The following is a 21859-nucleotide window of genomic DNA, read 5'->3' on the forward strand; positions in this document are numbered from 1 at the left end:
GCATATATCAATTTGCTTCTAGTGTACCAGGAGCATGGTATGTGCCAACTACTGTGGCATTATCAGTGTACCAGCACTAGATGGTGCAATTGCTAAGAAAGATTATTCTACATTTTGAAAACGTACAAATGCAAAGCATTTCTTTCAGCTGCGCTGGAACAATGCCTGAATGCTACATTGAAATCCTTAGCGTATCCATAACTATTACACTTAACAAGTTACCATATATAGTTTAATAACTATATATTTGTGAGACCGTTTAAAACAAACTCTTTTCTTATATTCAGCGACAACACTAAACTTTCTATTTTTTGAGGCAAAATACTAATGGATCTGAAAAATATGTAGAAAAATGGGATTAAAAGTGAGAGTATTGTATAATCTGAAGAGTATTTACATCTTGAAATCTAGTACTATTTTTTCTTCCTTTTATTTTAAAAGTAGAGATGCACCTGGACTGCAAAATTCAGATCCAGATTTTAAACTCTGCATAGTGGGGGTGTTCCAATCCACGATTGTGGTTCTACTGACTTCAGAGTCAGAAGACAAATGTGTAGATGCGGCACAATATTCCAAGCAGTCCCACATTTCGGGAGTGTTCACCTCTGCTTCTTAGTTTTCTTGCACTGTAGTTTCCACATCATTGAGATCTGCATTCCATTTAGCCAATTATCTTTTTATATCTATGTGGTTGCTCATAATGCCCGCATCACCTTAGTATCAAAGCACCTAACAATCACCGTAAACTTTATCTTCACAACAGCCCTATGAAGTGGGGAAGAGATATCCCCATTTTTCAGAGGGGGAACTGAGGCACATGATTAAGGGACTTGCCTAAGATCACACAGGAACTCTGTAGCTGAGCTGGGGACAGATCTCTTGCTAACAAAATCCTCTAATTCACTCACAAGTTATTGTTCCTGACACAAGAGTTATGGGGTGAAACAGTTGCGGCCTGTTATGCAGGAAGTCAGACCAGGTTATCATAATGTTCCCTTCTGGCATTAAAATCTATGAATGCATGAACCTAGGCAAGTGCCCTAACCATCAGGCTATAGAGTATTCTGGGATGGGTGGGCATGTCTCGGTCTCTCCTGTTGAAGCTGTTCCACTTTGCATAAATAATTAAATATTTATTGGAGCAGGGCCTGGAACCCAGGTGTCCCTCCTGCTCCCAAGTGGGTGCCCTAAGTACCAAACTATAGAGTCATTCTCTCTCTTTCTCTGGATCAGTGACTATTCATGTCTTATATATGAAGTAGGACAGCTTTGACAGGAGAGATTGGGAGATGATCACCTGAGCTGGTGGCTCACATAAGCCATTGACACCTGTACATGCTGGGGAGAAGTGCATTACCACAGTCAATATAAATTCCCTATAGCCACAGTATATTGAGAGCTAGCTGGTTGGGCTGACTAGCACACAATTTAATTTTACAGTACAAGTTCTGTGGAATTTCCAATTTCTTTGCCTCTCAGAGTAATCACTGTTTCCCCAAAACACGTACCTGTATGCCCACTAGTGGACACACAAGTGAACACACGTGCATACACATACGTTAATTCTGATTATTTTACTGTTAACACATATATTCATTGCTAAAAGTTTGCTTCCACCCATCTCAATATAAAGGTATTATTTGTGCAACACACCAAATCCCTTCCATGCAATTAGACTGTCCAGATTTAATGTTATTTTTATCCGAAGTCTGTGTCATTAGCATCCCTGATGGTGGTGCTGTTTTGACAGCACTTTTCTTTGTGTTATCACAGACATTGTGGAAGTGGTTGTCAGACCAATTACACAGCCTGGGGATTCTCACCCTCTCCTCCATAAACAATAATTTATTGAAGCACAGCAAGTCACCATAAATGCATGCATAACCCTCACACTCGCAGACAAACACACAGTGCCTTTATGGAGCTTGAGTCAGCACTTCAGAAAGCAAAGTCAACAAGCTGCTAACAAACTGCCAGTGGGGAAAAATAACAGAGCAAGGTCACATCAGAGAAAAATTAGTATTATGTCCAGGGGCTCTATGGACAAGGATAACAGTGCGCAAAAGTAGAAATAGTAAGGAGCTGTGTAATATATGGGAGGAGGTAAAAACACAATGTAAAGAAGGAGAGTAAAAGAGAGATGAGCGTTCAGAGATAAGAAGAGGTAAGAAAGATTGTTGTGTGTGTGGCAGGTGCATAAAGAAACAGTCTCATAAATAGCAAATGAAAATAACTTCATCAGACTACTGGAGTTTGAATTAGACTGATCGGTTTTTATAGCAATTTTGCAGGGCTCGTAAAATATATATAAAATCCAAGCAAGTAAAATAATCATTGTTATTATTTGTTAGACAAATCTTACAAACCCTGAGCAGTGATGTCTTTAAAATGAACTTTTCTCAAAGCTTTGATGTGATAACAGAAGTCATCCTTTTTTTGTAAAACTGCATTCATGGACATCTGAGAAGTCATTTATCATCTAAATGTGAAATACACAATTCCCACATTCTTAAAAGATCATAGTTTCACAGTAACAAGTATCAAATCCCCATTTGTAAAAGTTAAGGAGCAATTATGTTTCATAATCCACTTGATTCAGGAACTCAACTGAAGAGACTTTAAACATTCTTTTGCTGTCCGACAATTAAAACATACACTCCTCCAGCTAGACACCAATTAGCCTGATTTACTGATCCGAGCATTTGAGTTAGAAACTGGTCTCCTAATGAGTAGTTAATTGCCAAATCATGTCTATATGCCAAGCTCTATTTAGAGGGCTATTCCCACTAGCCAGTTACAAAGGGCTGGTTTTAGAGGGGACAGGAAAGTGACAGGAACTAGATAATTCACCACTGGAGTTTCATTTGTAAAGATCAGTGAATAAAGTTTGGAACCTTGCACACTGGAAGTTCTATGATTTTTCAGAAATCTAAGGCCTTCAGTGTTTTGCAGAAACCAGCTGCTTAGCATCTGCTGAGCAAAATCTTAAACTACCACAACTCAGGCAAGGGGAGCTTTGCTAAGGGACACTGGCGCTTTAAACAAACCAAACAAAAAAAAATAACTTAGTCAACAGCAAGCAGAACAAAACTGAAAAGAGTTAAGATGAAGGAACTGCAGGTGGAAGGTGATTTCCACGGCAAATTTATTTTAGGTACCTGGAATGTAACATCACCCACCCTAACACAAACATACACACATACTATCCCCAATCTCTCTTTTATTTTTACTTTCATTATGAGGGGAAGAGAGCCTTGAATCAATGGACAAAGTCATAGACTTTTCTCCTGTTTTATTAAAGGTGCAGCTAACTGCATAGAACTTTGGAGACTCCTGCAAAGTCACTGGAAAAATAAAGGAGCACCTTTCATGGAATATCCTGTTATTTTAGACAAAGAAAATCTCTTACAAGTGGTTACATTTGAAGTTGGTGGGGGGGGAGAGGAGGAGAGAAAATCAAACAAAACCAAAAAACCCTCTTCCTCAGTTAGTTCCAAATCAACACCAGGCTGGGATTGTGGTGCAAACAGTGGTTGGGGGGGCGGGTAGTGGTGTCACTTCAGACTTCTGGCTTTCATCGGCAGCACCACGGCCTCCTCCCCTTGCCACCCTTAAAGACCTTCAGTCATGGCGGTTTTTGCACCAACAACAAGGCAGGGCTGTAGCCAGCTCCCTCTGAAGCTCTTAAAATATCATGTTGAGAGTCAATCAGAAACAGTTACTCCTAAGAACCTCTGTTTTCTCTAGGGGCCAGTCCCTGAGCTCAGCAGTTCTGGTCCGCAAGGGTTAATGGTAAGGCATTTTAGTTCAGTTCATGTAGATTCATGTCCCATCAAGTGTTACTGTGAGTTTCTGGATTTTGATAAAACCCAAAATTCTCAGCTCAAAGTATTAAGTTTCTGGTGTTCTCCACACAACACCTAACCAAATTCCACAAATCTGGTTCAGAATGAAACAGTTTTCACCAAATGGGGGCACCAAAGCCCCGTGGAGGACTGGGAGTTAGGAGAGTCGGGTTCTGCTCCTGGCTTTGCCATTGACCTTGAACAAGTCACTTCACCTCTCTATGTTTCAAGTTTCCCCACTGTATAATTTTGTTAGCGATACCCTTTCTTGAGAGTCACATAGGTCTGCTGAACACTTTGCAAACCTACATGATAGCCTTCAGGTATTTGGAGCAAAGTTCTATGGCCTAATTAAAACACAAAAACAAACAAATAAAAAGCAAATTTACTGGGGTGAGTCCTTCCCAGAGAAATTCCTCTTCACCTCTTGCTGTTTATTTCTCTTCAGTCCACTTCACTGATGATCACGTTGGCAACACGTATTTTGCACAAAAGCAGGAGGGCAAAGAGAAGTAGTGTGGAGGTTGCCAAGCTGGGGTACAAGATGACCACTTAGTCCAGGGGGAAAGGAGTATAATGCTAGATCTACTGTGACCCTACTGCAAATGTGCTCTTGCAGCTACAGGTAAAGCAACATCTGGTTTTCTGAAAGCCATTCCCTTCCATCTCCTGTATTGGCCTCTAATACAGGAACAGCTCGCTCGGATGTGGCTGCAAACTCAGGCAGCAGCATGTCAGCTCAAGTGTCTCTTCTCTGCTCCTGTAGACCCCCAGCTCATCCTTTGAGCCACTAATAGATGGCTCTGACACCAAACAGAGCACAGAGGGAGGGTGGATAGAGGGTGCAAGTGTTCAGGGGATGGGGAGCAAAACACAAATAGGCATGATGGAGGGAGGGTCTGAGCCACAGGAAGAAAACAGGAGAGATGTCAGCAGCTGGCTGGAGAATGGCAAATGGGCCATTGTGGTGGGAGGGCAACTAGCTGTCAATGCATCCCCAAGTGGGTTCCAACACGAAATGACTGGGAAACATCATTTTGAGAGAGTCAGTTTTCTCCTCAATGCTGAATGAGAATTTCACTTTGTGAGAAAAGAACACTATTCAATAAGCATCAATAATGTATCAAGGATAGATCCAGAGCTTTTGATGATCATGTTACTATTCACGCTCACGAAAGCCTCAAAGATTTTGGTGTTCTCAGATCCATCATTTCCAGTTAGCCTTCATAGCAAAAGGGATGGAGGAAACTGTTAAGTAGAAGATCTATCAGACCCAGGTAGGTCTCTGCCTTGTACCAGAGTTTAAGAGGAGAGAGCACCTGCGGAGGCCAACAATTGAAAAGTGGAACGCTGGTCATGGTACTAATCTGGCTGGTATGCAAAGGAAAGGAGAGAAGGAAACTCCTTCTGGCTGCTACTACAACCACATTATTTTAAATATGAGAGGAGACTTGTCCATGCAGCTAATAAATGAAGCCAATATTTCAATAGCACCAATTATATAAAACGGCTAATGGTGTATGCAGGGGGATATGTTGATATTGTATCCCCCGCCCCCACCCCTTGGATCTCCAAAGCCTTGGGCTTACAGTTCACATCATAGTGAATGCAACTGCCCCTCATTGTTTATGTTAGGCACGTTGCCTGATTTGCTACCTCATTAAGCAACACGCTGTTGCTGCACCCTATAACAGAAATATCTGCAGAGCATGCATTGCAGCGTCTTTCCCTGGGAGTTATATTCGACAATGAACAGTGGGACAAAGCACTGTTCGGACTGTTGGGGTGCAAGAGTTGATCATACAAACTCATCTATTTCTTTATGGCATTTATCTGGGGACGACATGGGCAGTAGTCCCTGCTCATATGAGACTCCGGGTTCAAGAAAAGATGACTGTTCACACTGAGAGGTTGATAGTCCTTTCTTAGGTGCTAATGTAAGTAGCATGGACTTGGGCTAAAATCATCTGCCCAGGACCCAATCTTGTCTGGACTCTAGACAGGTAGGGATGTGTATGTGAGAAAGAATACTCCACTCCAAACCATGGAGCAGCTGGCTGGGCTCAATGAAGTAGGCCTACAGCTGCTGTGTAGCCTGGGGTAACGTATGTAAATGGTTGGAATGGGCTCCAATGCCCTCTAAGAAAGAGAACAGGAGAATTCACTCATGGTGGATCCCCCACAGCCCCACTCATCTTCCTCTCTTGGCATCCAAAGAACTGAGTTCAGTACCATATGGGTTTGTTCATCCAGCCCTCTCTCTCACTTGTGTATCAGAACCACACCGGCTCCACTGCTTGGCAACTTCTATACCCACTGGGAGGTATGGGCTGGACTGAGGCCTTAAATAGTAAATTCTGGAGTTGAGATTAAGGATACTTGTAACATTGTACTTCATGACCTTGCTCTATAGTGTTTGCTGCATTTTCTTCTCTTTGCATCACGTCCTCCCCCTCACCACAATAAAAGGGACAGCAAGATATTAGAAAGCTTCAATAAAATGCTCATAAATCTCTCTCTCTGACACACACACACACACACACACACACACACACACACACACACACACCCCACTCCCAGAAAGAGCTTTACAATAAAAGACTTCCCAGCAACAAAGCTAGTGCCCCAAGATGAAAGAGGATTTGATTTTTTTTAAAAGCACCTCTAATTTCAATCTACACAAGCTTTTGTCTTGATTAGGATTTCTAGCATTTGATTTTTGTATCTAGATTCAGAAAAGAAAACTCGCATAAAGCACATGATCATTAGTCAAGCAACAACTGGTTCATTTCTTTATAGCTTCAGTCAGTTTTAAACTCTCCATGGTTTGTCTTGTCTCTTTAGGAATGTGAAAATAAAATTAACTCTCCTGATCAAGTTTGCCCTCTTTCTGTTTGGCAAACATTGTTATTCCCCACGTCATGCCCAGTGTGCCAAGTGGGGCTTGAAATTAGCATTGGCTTTGTTTATGTGCCAGCATTATCAGCCAGGTCATCATAGCTCTAGAAAGGTGAAATATTTTCCTGCAGAGCCAGCAGAGAGAGCATAAGATCTCAGAAAGTTATGGGCTTGACCATGCCTAGCTATGCACAGGTGGGGCAGAGGGCACAAGCAGTCTGGCTTACTTTCACGTTAGCCAAGGGCCCAGAATAATTTCAATATTGCTCCAGCACTGACAACATTGTTAGGAACCTCACATGGTTTCCCTGCTGCACCCTAAGACGAGCTGGGAAGCTGCAGGGAGACATATTCAGCACACTGTAAAGCACCCAGAATGTGCTGCTACATTGCTTTTGGAAGTGTCATGCCTAACTCTTTGCTGCTGGTGCACAGCCCATCTCTCCCCACTTCCATCACCCTGGGTGGGCAGTGGCTTAAAGCCCCATTCTAGCTCTAGCACAAAAACAATCTAGGTGCCTAGAAGTTTGTTTTTTATTTCTTGAAAATGGAGGGGTGATTTCTCTCTCTCTTGTTTAAAGACAGACACATAGCCTGAATATTCTGTACACACACACACACACACACACACACACACACACACACACACACACACACACACACACACTCTAGCCTTTAGAATCCAGAGGACATGCTCTTGCTAAAAAAGCGAGGCTACAGTAACCACTGGCAGACAGTCCAGTTCTCTATACATTAAGAATTCAACATAATATGCTTATGACCTTGATAATCTTATATGTAGATGTTTTTTGTCCAAGTGGCTCCCAAAGTGCTTTTGCTTTGACAGTTCCAGTGATTAAATGCACATAAACATTCCTGATATCCAATTCCACATTTTGGATGATTTGAATAACACAATTCATCCTTCAGCGATTGCTAGCTATCACATACAGCCACTTACAGGTTATTTCCTCATCTGATAGCAACGCTGAAGAGAACAGCAGGAAATATTTTAACTCTTAATGTATTGTGTTCTTCTCTAGAAGAAGCCACAGCTATCAAAGAAACCTATTAGGATTTTTGTTTTTTGGAGACATTTGTTGAACAGTAATATATGCTGCTGCCTCAGCATGTTTCCATATGTGTACATACACACTCTCTCTCTCACACACACACACGCTATCAAATTTTAAACTCCTCTGAAGATCTTGTACATTGATGGAAATAGCTATGAAAATCTTCCTGCATTAATATTTATGTCTGTTTCAGTAACATTTCAAATATTTTCCCTTCCTGTGAGATGTTGACTTTCATATCATCACCTAATAATTGTGATGAACGGTAGATGGAAAGAAATAATATAAAAAGAGAAATCCAATTTTGCTTCCTTCCAGGAAAAAGTTATGAACTGAAGAAAATCTCACATTATTTTCTTTAATCGGTGGAGGAGTCTCCAGGCCAATTTTTACAAAATAAATAGCTGATCTTGATAGATTTTGTGCATATAATTATAAATATATTTATACAAGCATCAAGGTGTGTTGGTTTAAATCAAAGCAATATAAATCACCAATTTTAATAATGATTTAAATCAGCAAGCAGGAAACCTTGATTTTAATCATGTTTTGCATTTATACCTTTTATTTTCCTAAAGAAGGGTTGAGTCTCACTAGTTGGTAATCATTAAAACATGTTGAGTTGCAACTAAATATAGCCTTTGCACTAAATTTGGTGCTTTATTTATTTTTATTTTTGGCCATACAGGACAATACACTATACCTATACACATATACTTAAACAGTTACATAGCTTAACTTACATTTATTCAGATTCTTACTTTTTAATTTCTTTATTATGTTAGAAACTGGTGAATGATGCATTTCTTATTTATTAGATTATTTTATTACTTGTGATTTGTGTCATGCTCTATTTGCACAGAAATTCAAATTCAATTAAAAATCATAAAACCAGCATTTTTTAAATTAAATTAAATATAGCTACCTTAAATGTGCTGGATATATAAGAAAAAAAGTTTATCAAATCATGTTTTGCATTTAAAATTAATTGATTTATTAAACAAAGGAAGTATGATCTATAGTTAGCTAGCTGAACTGATTTTTTTGGTCACCATGCCCTTCAAGATTTTAAAACTAGTAAATTTCATCCTCTCTCACCAATTTTTTAATCATAGATTGGAGGAGAAAAACTAGCTTTCCTAATTTTCCAATTCCCATTGGCTTCTTAACTTTGAACAAACTAGTAATTAAACTGAAATGAAGAAAAGATTCTCTCTGCATGTGCAGAAAAATCTTCTGCAGTCAGAAGCTGGTTTAGCACATCAGCAAACTTTGGTTCCAGATGCTTAGCCAGTAACTTCCATCAGTTCAGTGGTTTGACGTTCTTTAAAACTTGAAAGCAAACACGTACTGCTTACTATTATTCTTTGCATTTAATAGATTATAATAAGTTTAGACCTTATATTATTATTTTCAAATTTAATTTTAGTTTTTTTCTTAAAAAAAACTGTAGTTAATTTAAATTAAAATATGATTTAAATAAAAACAATCAGATTTAAACTTTTTTTAAAATCATCCATTTTTATCTACACTGACAAGCCTGGACTGAGGGACTAAATTTAAAACATTTTCAACACAACAGAATGAAGCAACAATCCAAATGATAAGCAAAGTTGACTGTCTGAAAGTGATAGTTTTTAAATAAAAGTCTAATGGAACTGTACGGGAAGTATTAGGGATATTTAAAAGTGGTAATCAAGGTGGGAAATTATCAATTGGAGATGTTCTTTAATACAATTTCACTTTACGTGTACACACACACACACACACACACACACACACACACACAGAGAGAGAGAGAGAGAAATAGGGATAATACTGTCCACATAAGGCTGTTTTGAAGTTTAATTCATTAATGTCTTTGAGGTACTTTGAGACTCTCTGAATGGTACTAATGATGTGCTAAATAGTTTTATAACTAACTCTACCAACTGAGTACCAAACTGCTACCTAAACTAAGAGTTACAGTGCATCAAACATGTAGCTCACATTGATTTCAAGTTAGGCTTTTTATCATTTCTTTTACACTGAACCATGTACTTTCTTCTGAAGTTCACTTGATGGTCTTCACTGCTAAATCAAGGTAACAGGATGTGCACAGGAAAAATAAAGGGGGGTGGGGTTGGGGAAAGAGCTACAGGACCTTGGACAGCAAATGTCTAAAAGGATCCTTATCAGAAAAAAATACACATTGCTTTAAATATCCAACTGGCTCATGCTTGTAAGATGTCTAAGCAGAGACTGCAACATTTTAAAACATAGTGATGCTATTTTAAAGCAGAGATTACTAATATGGTAACTATAAAATCTTGCCTTCTCCCGCCCATCCCCAAATTCTAAGGATGGTTTACTAAAATAACCAAAGAAGCCTCATGTAAATATTACAGGAACAGTCTGCTAAGTAGTGGTTTTTTAATGTAAGCATTTAAAATATATATATTTCACTGCTCTCTCCTTTTATTACAAAAAATGGAATTGAACTCTTTGTTTAAAGTTTATTTATGTTCAGAAAAATGTCAACGTGAAAATGGCATCTTCTTATGCAAAACGTCAGCTCCTTGTGTTTCCAAGTCATAACTCCACTGACCAAAACAAGTTCTTCCTACAATTAGAGATGCAGAACCAATACTGCTATGGAATAGTGACCTGGATTCTGTTCCGTTTCATGCACCATCAACAAAACTGTCAACCAACTCAACTACAAAAACCTTTATTACTGGTGATGTCTGAGAAGGAAAGAACACAGCTTGATATTTAGATCCCAGGATGGTTCTCCAATGCTGGACTTCAGATTAGTCATTTGTGTACTAAACACACTGAATCCAGAAGTCCACGAGAGAGAATAAATATGGAACCCCCGACAATTTCGTTTTTACAGTCACTTTTCAGACAATAGTCACTTTCCAATGTTCCTCTTGTAGTACAGCCTCAACCAAACTAGTAGAACATGCAGTTGCCTAGAACAGCAAAAAATGTTATCTAGGGAAGTAGAGACAGAGCCGTGCAGGGGAAAAGGGGTATATCCACAGCATGGTCTTCCCTTCTCTTCAGCACAGGGTAATCCTGAATACCTGCACAAGGACTGGAGGGAGATGGGCACAGCAGGATACAGCCTTCAATTATTATTGATATTGCAGTAGCACCTAGAGGTTCCAACCAAAATCAGAGTCCCGTTATGCTAAGCACGGTCCAAACACACAGTGAAAGGCACTCCCTGCCCTGAACAACTCTCAGTCTAACCAGAAAAGATAAAGGGTGGGAGGAAAAACAGAGAAGTGGAGAAGTGTCTTGCTCAATGTCACACAGTGGCAGAGTCAGCAATAGAACCCAAATCTCTCAACTCCTAGACCAGCGCTGTAGCCCCCAAGCCCACCACACTGCCTCCCAAAGCCTGGGAAAACAAACAAGCCAACAAAAACACAGATGCTTGTTTTCATACAAACATCTGAGGTAGGGGTTAACTATAAATACACAAGCCTCTGAAGAAAAACTGCAGTGCCAGAGAATTCAAGGTAACTATTGCCAATGTTTCTAACTGCTTCCATTGCGGCTATGCGCCTGCTTCACAGCAGCACCGCGTGAAGCCTCTTCTCCATTTCATTCTCTAAAGCTGAAACAGCAAGCTTGTTCCTGTGGCTCATTAGTGTGGTACAGGTGTTGTGAGAGAAACCTGAGAGAAATATTCATGCTGCTCAGCTCTCAACTCATTTGTTTTATAATGGATGAGCTCTGCACACCACTTGAAAGAAGCACCTCTGTCCAGAATGTTAGACACAGCATCTTCGTGGGTTATTTTAAAATATAATGTTCTTTTCAATCATTTGGCCTGGGGGCATTGAAAAGTCTCATTCCGGCTCATTTATACCCCAATGTCAGTTCATCTGCATCTCTGGCCAGAGATATCATTACTAACGTTTAGCTTAAAGGATAAAACAAAGAAAAAATGCCTTCAAAGAAAGCTTGGCTACAATAGATTTCTCATTGCTTTATAAAAATATGCCTTTCCCCATAGTATAGCTCTGCAATGTCTTTCGGGTTAAACTAAAAATGGTGTGCTTTTACATTCTGATGCAAAATTCATCCCTCTAACAATGTCACTTGCTAGATTTCTAACCCCATCAAGCCCTTCTCCAGCCAACCTTGCCCCCCGGTCCACTTTTCATTTAGAAAGTAATAAAGCTGACATGAAAGCAATAGCTTTTGTTCTTCCTGTGCGCTGCCACTTTCATGATCTCCTTGGAAAATGCAGAATTGAGGGGAAAATGGCATCACAGCGTTCGACACGTACATGTCTGTTACAGCTGTCCCCCTGCTGGATTCTGAGTGGCCGCCGCCCCCCCCCCGCCCCCGGCCATGGAACTGACCAAAGTCACAGCCTGGCCCTGCTCATGGAAATGGCTTGTGCAGACTGACTGGAGCCATTGCTCTGCTCAGGGAGGTGGGGGCTTTTTCGCTCCTTTGTCTAGCTTCTTTGTTCGGACCCGGCTCGGTGTAGGGTGCTCTGCCCAGGTATGCAAGACCTAAAGTGGCCACATAGCTGAGCATATGACTCATACCTGTGACTCAGAACTTGCCCAGACATGTCCTGTGCCTACCTGCAGTTTCCCTGCCTTCTCTCCTCCCCTGGATTAAGGGGAACCAATCAAAGTTACTGGCGGGAAACTGCCTGAGTTTGCTCTTAAAACCAGACATTTTCTGATCAGACCCCCAGAGAAGGTCCTTGCTTTGCCACCTGGTCTGATCAGCTAGGGGTCTTTGGGGGGCCGTCTCCCCACTCTCGTTTGTTTTTGAGCGTACCCCCGTTTTTAAACTCCCCTCCCACGAACAACGAATTTGTGCCTGGAGATCTCCTGATTATTGTAAGCGAATCGAGTCCTCTCTGCGTCCTCTGATGCTGAAACTGCTGTTCCTGCTGCTGCTTTGGGGATTGGTAAGGAAAAACCTCTTGCACACTCCCCTTGTTCTAGCTGCTGGCTTTCTTTCCGCAGCAGGCAGACCCAAGCTAACTCCTTGGTCTGTATCTGTAATCTACTTCTAGCTCCGCAGTGCCTTTGCTGCTAGAAAGAAGCCTGCTTGCAGCCATCACTAGTTAACCCCCCGCCCCCCCCCGCTCCCGGGAGCTGTATCCTGGGCACACACCACTCTGCCCTCTGGAAATACCCCTAGTTTAAGGTGCACCCATTAGGTTAGGTTTAGCTTTTAGTCTAGATAAATTGTAATTTCATTTTGCATAGTTGTGGTTAAATTAGGTTTAAAAAATTGCTTGCATTGTACTCTGTAAGTTAGACTTAAAGAATTGTGGTATTGTGTTTTGTTACTTACTAATTTGTGTAGTCTTGGTTAAGTTAAATCATAGATAAGATTTTGCTGTGTTCTGTATAATTGTCTCTCTGCTGTTTAAACTTGCAGCCTGTCTGCTCTCTGTGTCGCTCTCTCTCTTAATCCCTTCCCCCCACATGCTCTCCCTGCTCCTACTGCTGCCAAACCTCAATTGTATTACTAAAGTCTAGCATAAAACCCCATTGGTTACCCCTTTTCTCTCTAACACACCTCACATTTTACATTTACACCACTGTGACACATTTTTTACCTAAAGTTGTCAGTTAGTTAACACATTTTACCCATACTGTTAGTTGGTTATATGCTGCTGTGACACACTCTTTACATAGAAATTGTTACCTACCTGTTACATTTATACTTCAGTGTTAATTGGTTACCAACTGTATTGTACCCCACTATTGAAACCCCCTATCCTATTTACTAAAAGAAACCCCTCCCCAATTATCTACCTTAACAAACCCCATGCCCCTCACTATTAAATTTTCCCTGTTTTTGCATTTTCCTCATAAAGTTTATTTTATACCCCATCAGTGCAGTAGTTGTCCCCCAAGATCCCCTACCTGCTGGCAGGGACAGTACAGTGTCGCTCCAATTCCATATCAAATGTATTTATTTTTGGAGGGGACAAAAATGTTTTCTTATGATCAGACCCACAGACTCCAGCTAAGATCTGACTCATTTTGGCTCAGGAACCATTAACAGTCAAAGAGCCTGTAGAACAACCCCCCACCTCTCCTCAGGGTAGGCCCTCCATCACACCTGTGCAACCCTCTCGTCTTCTAAGGAGTTGGTAGAGGTGTCACCAAGGATATAATCTGAAGACAATGGAGGTTCAAAAGTCGGCCTATAATTGGAATTTAGTTAATTCTCATCATTCACCCAGAGTTACAGTGGCTCAATGGTGCTGGTGTAATCCACTCGTTCTGCATGTTATATCTCCTCTTCTACCATATCTATTACTACTAGCATCCCTCCAGTTCCTGGGGTAAAGGTCTCATGCTTTTAGCACTGAAGATCTCTGATTCAATCCCTGCTGATGGCTCAAGTTGGGGTTCATTATACTGGCAGTAGTAAAAAAAAAATAGCATTTATTTTTGTCACTAAAGGAAGAGATTGGCTTCTGCTGCTACAAGGTGCCATTTTTACATAGTCATTTTCAGAGCAGAACTCCCTTTAAACCAAGCCCTTGCATACAGAGATGGGTGAAGACCATCGACAGCTAAGAGAATGGCATTGGCTCATTTCTGGGTCCAGAAAGTTCCTATTTTATCAGTTTTGGATAATTAGCTGAACATTTAGATGCTATTCTGATCTGAACCCTCAATACCATTTGAAGTTTGACCCTCACAAGGGACTATAATTAAATCACTTTTATTTAAAAAAACAAACAAAAATAAACCTCACACCAACCTTAATTTAGATTCGTCCTTCCATCTACTTCATCAGGTAACAGAACAGACTGAGGCTGGTGATAAGAGAACATTTCCCTCGATGCAACAGAATAAGAAAACCCACCACCTACCCATTCCTAGGGGTGATAAGGTCAAAGGGTCTAGACATTTTTGATTAAGCTGAATTGCTTATGATACACTTCCTAACTGGCATCAATATTAAGCCACTACAAAAACAAAACAAAAAAGGAATTTCTGAAAAAAACACACTGAGATCAGATACTACAGTGAGAAATGAAGCAAACTAGGCTATTAACAGGAAATGAGGAAAAGTCTGCAAAAGTTACACAGGTTCAAACCACGCTAGCTCAGGAAGGATTCAATGCCTTTTATCTTACAGTACACTAGATCACTCAAGTTCTGGACTAGACCACTTAAACTAGGGGAATTTTGTGCATTTTACCTGTCAAATGATGGCTTCTCTCCACAGTCAAATGCATCCTGTAACTCTTTGACAAGGTTAGCCTGGCCCGGAAGTCGAAAGAGCCCTTCCTCCTTCAGCCCCCGCAGTCGGATAAAATCCACACACTGCTCCACCAACATGGGAGCCAGACGATTCCCATATCGCTTCTCATACCGGACTGTGTCTTCCAGCTTCTGTCCAAAGATACCTATGCATAATAACGAGAGACATGAGTGGATTGAGGGAAAAATATCATTGGAATGAACAAAGAGGGAAGTCGGTGCACTAATGATTTGTACCACAATCAGCCCTCCTTACAGATTAGTCAAATATAAGGGTAGTCAGCTCCTAAGTCCAGGGATAAAGAGCTCAATTTCACATGTAGCGCCCTTTATAAAAAACACTACACCACTGTATTTTACCATAATGGTCCAAAACACAATTGTAAAAATATCATGAACCATTGGTACAGAATATTGTAACTTTTAAAAATAAAACATTACCTTCAAATCCTAAAGGGAAAGCAACGCAGGGACGTAGAACTCTGTCACAAAAGTGTTGAACCCAAGATATTACATCTTTGTTTACTCTTTGAGCTGAGGTTAAGTGTACATGGCCATTGAAACAGCTCTAATATCACATCTAAGGTATATGAACTTTTTACTCTGATTACACTCAGGCTAAAACTTTCAAAAGGGGCATAAGTGACCTAGGAGCTTAATTCCCATTGACTTTCAGTAAGAATGGAAAATGGGACTTTGGCAGCTCTTTTGAAAATTTTACCCTAAGGGCCAGATTTTCATAGCTGTAAAGCAGCTGCAGCTCCTACTGACCTCAGCTGGAGTTGTTGGTGGTCAGCTCCTCTGATTAGACCATAAGTTAAGTGCGCACACACACACACACACACACACACTTCACTCCTATAATTTACTACAAGTTGTACAATTAGTCTCTTTTAGAGTAACAACAAAACGTGTATGTGAGAAAGAGCAGGTGGTGGTATAATATGCCAAACTGACAGCCCTGAAGACTAATGCTTGTATTGATCCACATGACAGGTAAGCTATGAACAAGGTTCAGTTTTGCCAGGGCCGGCTCCAGGCACCAGCAAACCAAGCAGGTGCTTGGGGCAGCACATTTTCAGGGGCAGCATTTCAGCCAGACTCTTTTTTTTTTTTTTTTTTTTTTTTTTTGTGCTTGAGCGGCAAAAGCCTAGAGCCGGCCCTGGCAGCAGCAGCGCGTCCTGCACCGGGGGTGCCCTGGGGCCACTGCGGTTTGTGTCGGGGAGCAGCGCCCGCACCTTATGGCCGGGCGGGCTCCAAACACGGGACACTCAGGATGGGGGCTGCCCCTCGGGGCACAGGGAGCCGCCTGCAGGTGCCGCAGGGCAGCCGCCCCCCCAGCGCTGCAGCCGGGGCTGGGCGAAGCGGCCCGAGCCACCCAGGGACTGCGGCAGGACGGCCAGGAGCAGCAGCAGCAGCAGCAGCAGCGGGGTCATAGAGGGTGGGGCGCTGCCGTGTGGAGCCCCTGTCCCACTCTCGGGGCTCCGCTCCCTCTGGGGTTGCCCTGCCCCGGCTCCTCAGCCCCCTGCCGGGGCAGTCCCCCGGCTCTGTCCTCCCCGGTCCCAGCCGGCCCTGGAGGCGGGAGCCCCGGCTGGAGGGACCCTGGGCTGAGGCGTTGCTTGGGAGCCCTGCTGCTTACCCCGACCCTGCCAGCGCTGGACCGGCTGGAGGCGAGGGGGGAGCGGGCGGAGTCAGCGCTGGTGGGGGGAAGCCCAGCACTGGGGCGGCAGGCAGTGCAGGTAGGGAAGGGTGGGGGGGAGAGCCCAGAGTTGGGGTGGCAGGGGGTGCGGGTGAGGTGGGGGAGAGAGCTGAGGGCTGGGGTGGGGGGCAGCCAAAAAATTTTTTGCTTGGGGCGGCAAAAAACCCAGAGCCGGCTCTGAGGTTTGCTTACGCAATGCACTTCAAACCTGATCTGGAGATGTAACTACCGCTTCCCTGCTATTAATGGCATCTCCAACTCCCTTCAAACCTTGGGTCTTTCTGCCAAAGAATGTCATTTGTGATGGTTGTTTTGTGATGTAAGCATCTGTTTCCTAGCAAGAGGGCTAAAGAGCACCAACACATTTCATATACAGAGGGACACTGAACAACCTTCAGACAGGAATTGAATTCCAAATAATGACCTACAGTTGAGAGACTTCCCTTTCCTATTACATAAGCCATAGAATGAGAAAAATCCAATAGGTCAGATTCTTTCCTTTGATCAGCATGCCCAGCTCCAGTGACTTAATTTTGTTTTAAGAAAGATTCAAATTAGCAAGTTTTTGAGTCCATTTTCCTTCTTAAAACTAAATCTAATCGTTAAATTTTGTTTTGTTTTTGTTTTTTAAATTGTATTGATTTTCACTAATATACCATAATTTATAAATTTCTTTAGAAAGCTGGCAGAAAGTCTAGTTTCTGCGTCCAGCCACATGATTCTGGGATAGAAGAATAGCAGAGTTCTGATTTCCACGGTCCCTGCTTAAGAACGCTACCTGTTGGTGGGTGGAGAGGGGAGGAACCCTCTTTCCTAGCCTCACTCTCTGCATGTTGCAGAAACGCCAAACGGGAACCATCAGCAGCTACAGAAGGAATATTTGAAATGTCACAGTTAACAGAGCCACCCAGAGGATTCAGGGGGCCTGGGGCAAAGCAATTTCGGGGGCCCCTTCCATAAAAAAAGTTGCAATACTATAGAATACTATATTCTCGTGGGGGCCACTCTGGGGCCCGGGGCCTGGGGCAAATTGCCCCACTTGCCCCCACCTCTGGGCGGCCCTGTCAGTTAATGAAGCTTAGAGAAAGACTAACTGGCACAGAAAGTTTGGTGTCCATCCAGGTCCCTGTCTCAGCTGCTAGAAGCCCATAGAAACTACCAGTAGGGTTTTTTTTATTTATTTATGTATTTATTAAATAACTTTTTGGTTTCTAGCTTGCTCCATATGGGGATGATAGGAGGATTAAACATACTTGTGGTTTTTGAGCTGATAGAGCTAAGGAGTGCTGTCTGGCAGTATAATGGAGTTCCTCCAATCCCTCCCTGGTTCAGGAGGAGTGCTGTCCAATTGAGCTCAGTTGAAAGCATGTGGTGAGACCAAGGATTCAAACCCCATTCTGCTCATGGGATTGTACCCAACTCCACAAGTCAGCAGCTCTTGGTGACCTGTTGAGTCAGGGCCTTGATGTAGTTGAATGCGAATTGGCAGCATAATTTTCACAAACCAAGGCAGAGTTTTGATTTATCACTGGGAATAGTTTGATCTGGCCTGACAAAATATTGACCCTAAACCTTGAAATAAATCTGAATATTTGTCAATATAGGTAAAATTGTAGTAAATTTTTAATTTGTTTCAAAATCAGCGTGCCCTTAATACACACAGGGTGGGGTGAGACTGGCCAGGAAATGGAAATATCACAAGAAGCAGTTTCCAACCTGGGCCAAAAGAAGAATCTTGTAACAAAGCCCTATTCTTACTAGATTTCTAGCTTCAATTTCCACATATGCTTCAAATCATAACTGAAAACAGCAATTACTCCCCCTTTTAGAAGCTGCCTATTGTTGAAAATAGGAGCTCATTGTTAGTAACTGAGATGAAACTGGAAAATGTTTTGCTTTGCATGAAGTTAACTAATCTATTTTTTTTCACATCAGCGTTGTGAAGTTTTCTGCACTGCTCTAGCCGTCTCTACCCAAGGCCTTTCCTGATAAAGCTATTCTATGAGCATACACTCAGAGTTTCCCCGTCACCAACAGCCCAGAATATTTCATGGCACTAAACAGAAGATTCAACACTCTTGAAGTTAAATTAATCAGCATGAAATGTGGATTACAATTATAAGTACAACTCATGCCTGTTGAAGATACAATTAATATGAACGAGTTCTATCTCATTAACCGTACTTTTTTCTCACTCCACTAATGTTCTTCTGATTCATGTTCATATTACAGGCCTGCTTACTTCTGCACAGAAGAAAGACAAGTTCTCAACTCCATTAAACTGCTTAAGGTTCATATTTGCACTGACACCATTGTCAAAACACATAATTTCAGGTTAATAAATTTATTGGGTTGCTCTCCTCCCCCTGCCCCCTTATGGAATTGGCTTTCAAATCACGTCTAATCTGAAATGAATGAAGTGAAAATAGGGTTTTTGAGGCACTGGGGAAAAATGTTTCTATAGTGTTATAAACTGCAGATGCACTGCAGCGCAAGCTGTAGTATATTGAAAGCAGCTGCATAGTATTAAGATACCCATAACCAGCTCTCAACCAGTATCACTGAGTACAAACAGAGAACTAAGAGCGGATATGATAGATTTAAAATCATGACTGGTGGGGAGAAAGTGAATAATGAAGTGTTATTTATTCCTTCACATAACATAAGAACTAGGGTTCACCCAATGAAATTAATAGACAGCAGGTTTAAAAACAAATAAAAGGAAGTACTTCTTCATACAATGCACAGTCAACCTGTGGAACTCATTGCCAGGGGATGTAGCAAAGGTCAAAACTATAACTGCGTTCAAAAAAGAACTAGATAAGTTCATGGAGGAAAGGTCCATCAATGCCTATTAGCCAACATGGTCAGATATGCAACCTATGCTCTGGGTGTCCCTAGTCTCTGACTACCAGAAGCTAGAAATGAATGATGGGATGGATCACTTGATGATTACTGGGTCTGTTCATTCCCTCTGAAGCACCTGGCATTGGCACTGTTGGTAACATGATACAGGGCTAGATGGACCATTCGTCTGACCCAGTTTGGCTGTTCTTATGTTCTTAAGTTATTTTCTCCAATATTTAAGTCTATGGGCCAGATTTTCAGAAACCTTTCTTGCATAGTTGCATGCATAGGTACACAGTTCGCATGCGCAATTACAGCATTTTTGTGTACCAAATTCTGTTAACTAGACCAAGGTAACTGTTATTTGCATGTGCATCCACAATCAAGGCCTGACCCAAAGCCCAGTGAAGTTAATGGGTGTCTTTCCATTGACTTCAACGGATTTGGATCATGTCCTAACAATGCACACAGTGTTCTGCAAATCTGGCCCACAGACTTCCATGATGATTTCTTTTGGAAGAGACTTTGTATATGTAAAACACAATTCAACTGGCACAAGTGCCAATGAGCAGCAATGGCTCCAGCAGCATCATTCAATCCCCTGCCCGTAAACAAAGTGATTTCACTCACGTTTTCAGAACAGAAGAGTTGTTGTGTCAAAATGTAGAGAAAAACTGAAACAGCTGAAAGTCTCATTTCTCGACGAGAAGCCTGCGGCACCACTAAGTAAAAAAGGTCAACTGTCTGCAAATTAATCTGTTAATCCTTTTCTCAAATTCTGAACATTCCTTGAATAGTTAAGCTCATACGAAGGGGCAGACAGCAATGGAGAAGTAGCTTACACCAACCAGTACATAACTTGTATGTACATAGACACGTATGTCCTGTCTCAACTAGATTTTCAGAGGTGCTGAACAGCTCCAATTTTTCATTTTTTAAAAACAAATCTATCAGCAAAATTTAAATCTAGGGCTAGATGTTCATCACCCTTTGTGTGCATAGATACACAATTTGCATGTGCAATTACAACAGTTGCACAGCATTTGTGAAAAAGATCTGGCCCTCTGCCTTTATTGTAGTGGAAAAACCATGGCTAGTGCTGCTTCCTCCTTTAGGGCATATCTTGTTCACCTTTGCCTGTGTGGGCAAAACCCCCAGAGCAATGGAGCCACCTTGTTACTGCTGAACATGGTGGGCAGGCAACAAGCACTCATGCTGGAAAAGATTGGCACATGGTGCAGATCACTCTGTGTGGCAGTTTAGTAGTAGGCTAGAAAGGGAACAGATGGGAGCACAGCCATGGGACCTGCAAACTATGGGGAAATAAGGGCCAGATCCAGCTGAACATAGCAACTTGCAGCCTCAACTTCATCCAACTGGGGGGAGTGGCTACATATTGCTGCGAGTTGGGTGAAGAGAGGATTCCAACCATATTAACCCATGTGTGTGGCCCTGAACTCATGCTTGGAATGGGGATGAGAATTTCCATGTACTCAGAGTAGTTCTTAAAAACAGCACAAAAATGGCCATGATACGCTTCTTCTCAGATTCTAAAAGAAAAAGTTTCCCCTCTCTCATCAAAGAGTTAATTTATTTTTTTTCTTGGTGCTGAGACTCCTATTCCGCGTCACCTCCTACTCAGATCTTTTTGTTTTTTCTTTTAGCTTTACCTGCTGATGCATTTTGAAAGCCACCTTTACCTCGACAACTACCATGCTTTAATCATTAGGATTATGTGCAATTTAGAATTAATCTGGCTTTAATGTCGTCTCTGCAGCAAGTGGAAATGGGAGAACAAGCTGCAGTGGAATAGGATGAAACAAAGCAAGGCAATGATATGCAACAGCATAATGCATGTGTGGAAATCCGATATCTTTCGATCCAAGTATTTGGACACCTGGACTGACGTAAATTCTCTCATCCCCTCCCCTCATGTGGGAATAAGTGTCAATCAGACCTATTCTTCCAATTTTGCAAATCTTATGGCTGACCCTGGGTGTCACAGGTTCAACTCCCTCACCCCTGTGATTTTTAGTTCAGAGTTACCCTGATGCACCACAAAATTTATTCTTTCTGCCTCACTCCATCAGACTATTCATGGACTGTTAGACATAGAAGACAATACTAAGCTTACAACTACAAATGAACAAGGAAATTAATAAATCATTCGTGGAACATCGGCATCCTTATTGTTTCATACCCTTTGTTTTGGACTTCTTGTTGGCACTGAATACATGG

General features: G+C 41.8%; 1 protein-coding gene across 30 annotated transcripts in view; it reads right to left on the bottom strand.

Annotated features, from left to right (window-relative positions):
- Nucleotides 1-21859, bottom strand: part of ARHGAP24 (Rho GTPase activating protein 24) — a 514890-nt gene that overhangs the window by 21342 nt on the left and 471689 nt on the right. For 15 of the 30 annotated variants that reach the window (XM_065597531.1, XM_065597532.1, XM_042856431.2 and 12 more), the window contains 2 exons: nt 17553-17639; nt 15014-15221 (listed from right to left, as the gene is read on the bottom strand). In XM_065597531.1, coding sequence (XP_065453603.1) covers nt 15014-15221; nt 17553-17639 — 295 coding nt within the window. Of the gene's footprint in view, nt 1-15013; nt 15222-17552; nt 17640-18027; nt 18960-20251; nt 21843-21859 lie in introns of those variants that run through there. The other 15 variants (XM_065597530.1, XM_042856432.2, XM_065597533.1 and 12 more) reach the window with 4 other exon arrangements.

Source organism: Chrysemys picta, chromosome 5, assembly GCF_011386835.1.
Source record: "Chrysemys picta bellii isolate R12L10 chromosome 5, ASM1138683v2, whole genome shotgun sequence".
Classification (NCBI taxonomy): domain Eukaryota; kingdom Metazoa; phylum Chordata; order Testudines; family Emydidae; genus Chrysemys; species Chrysemys picta.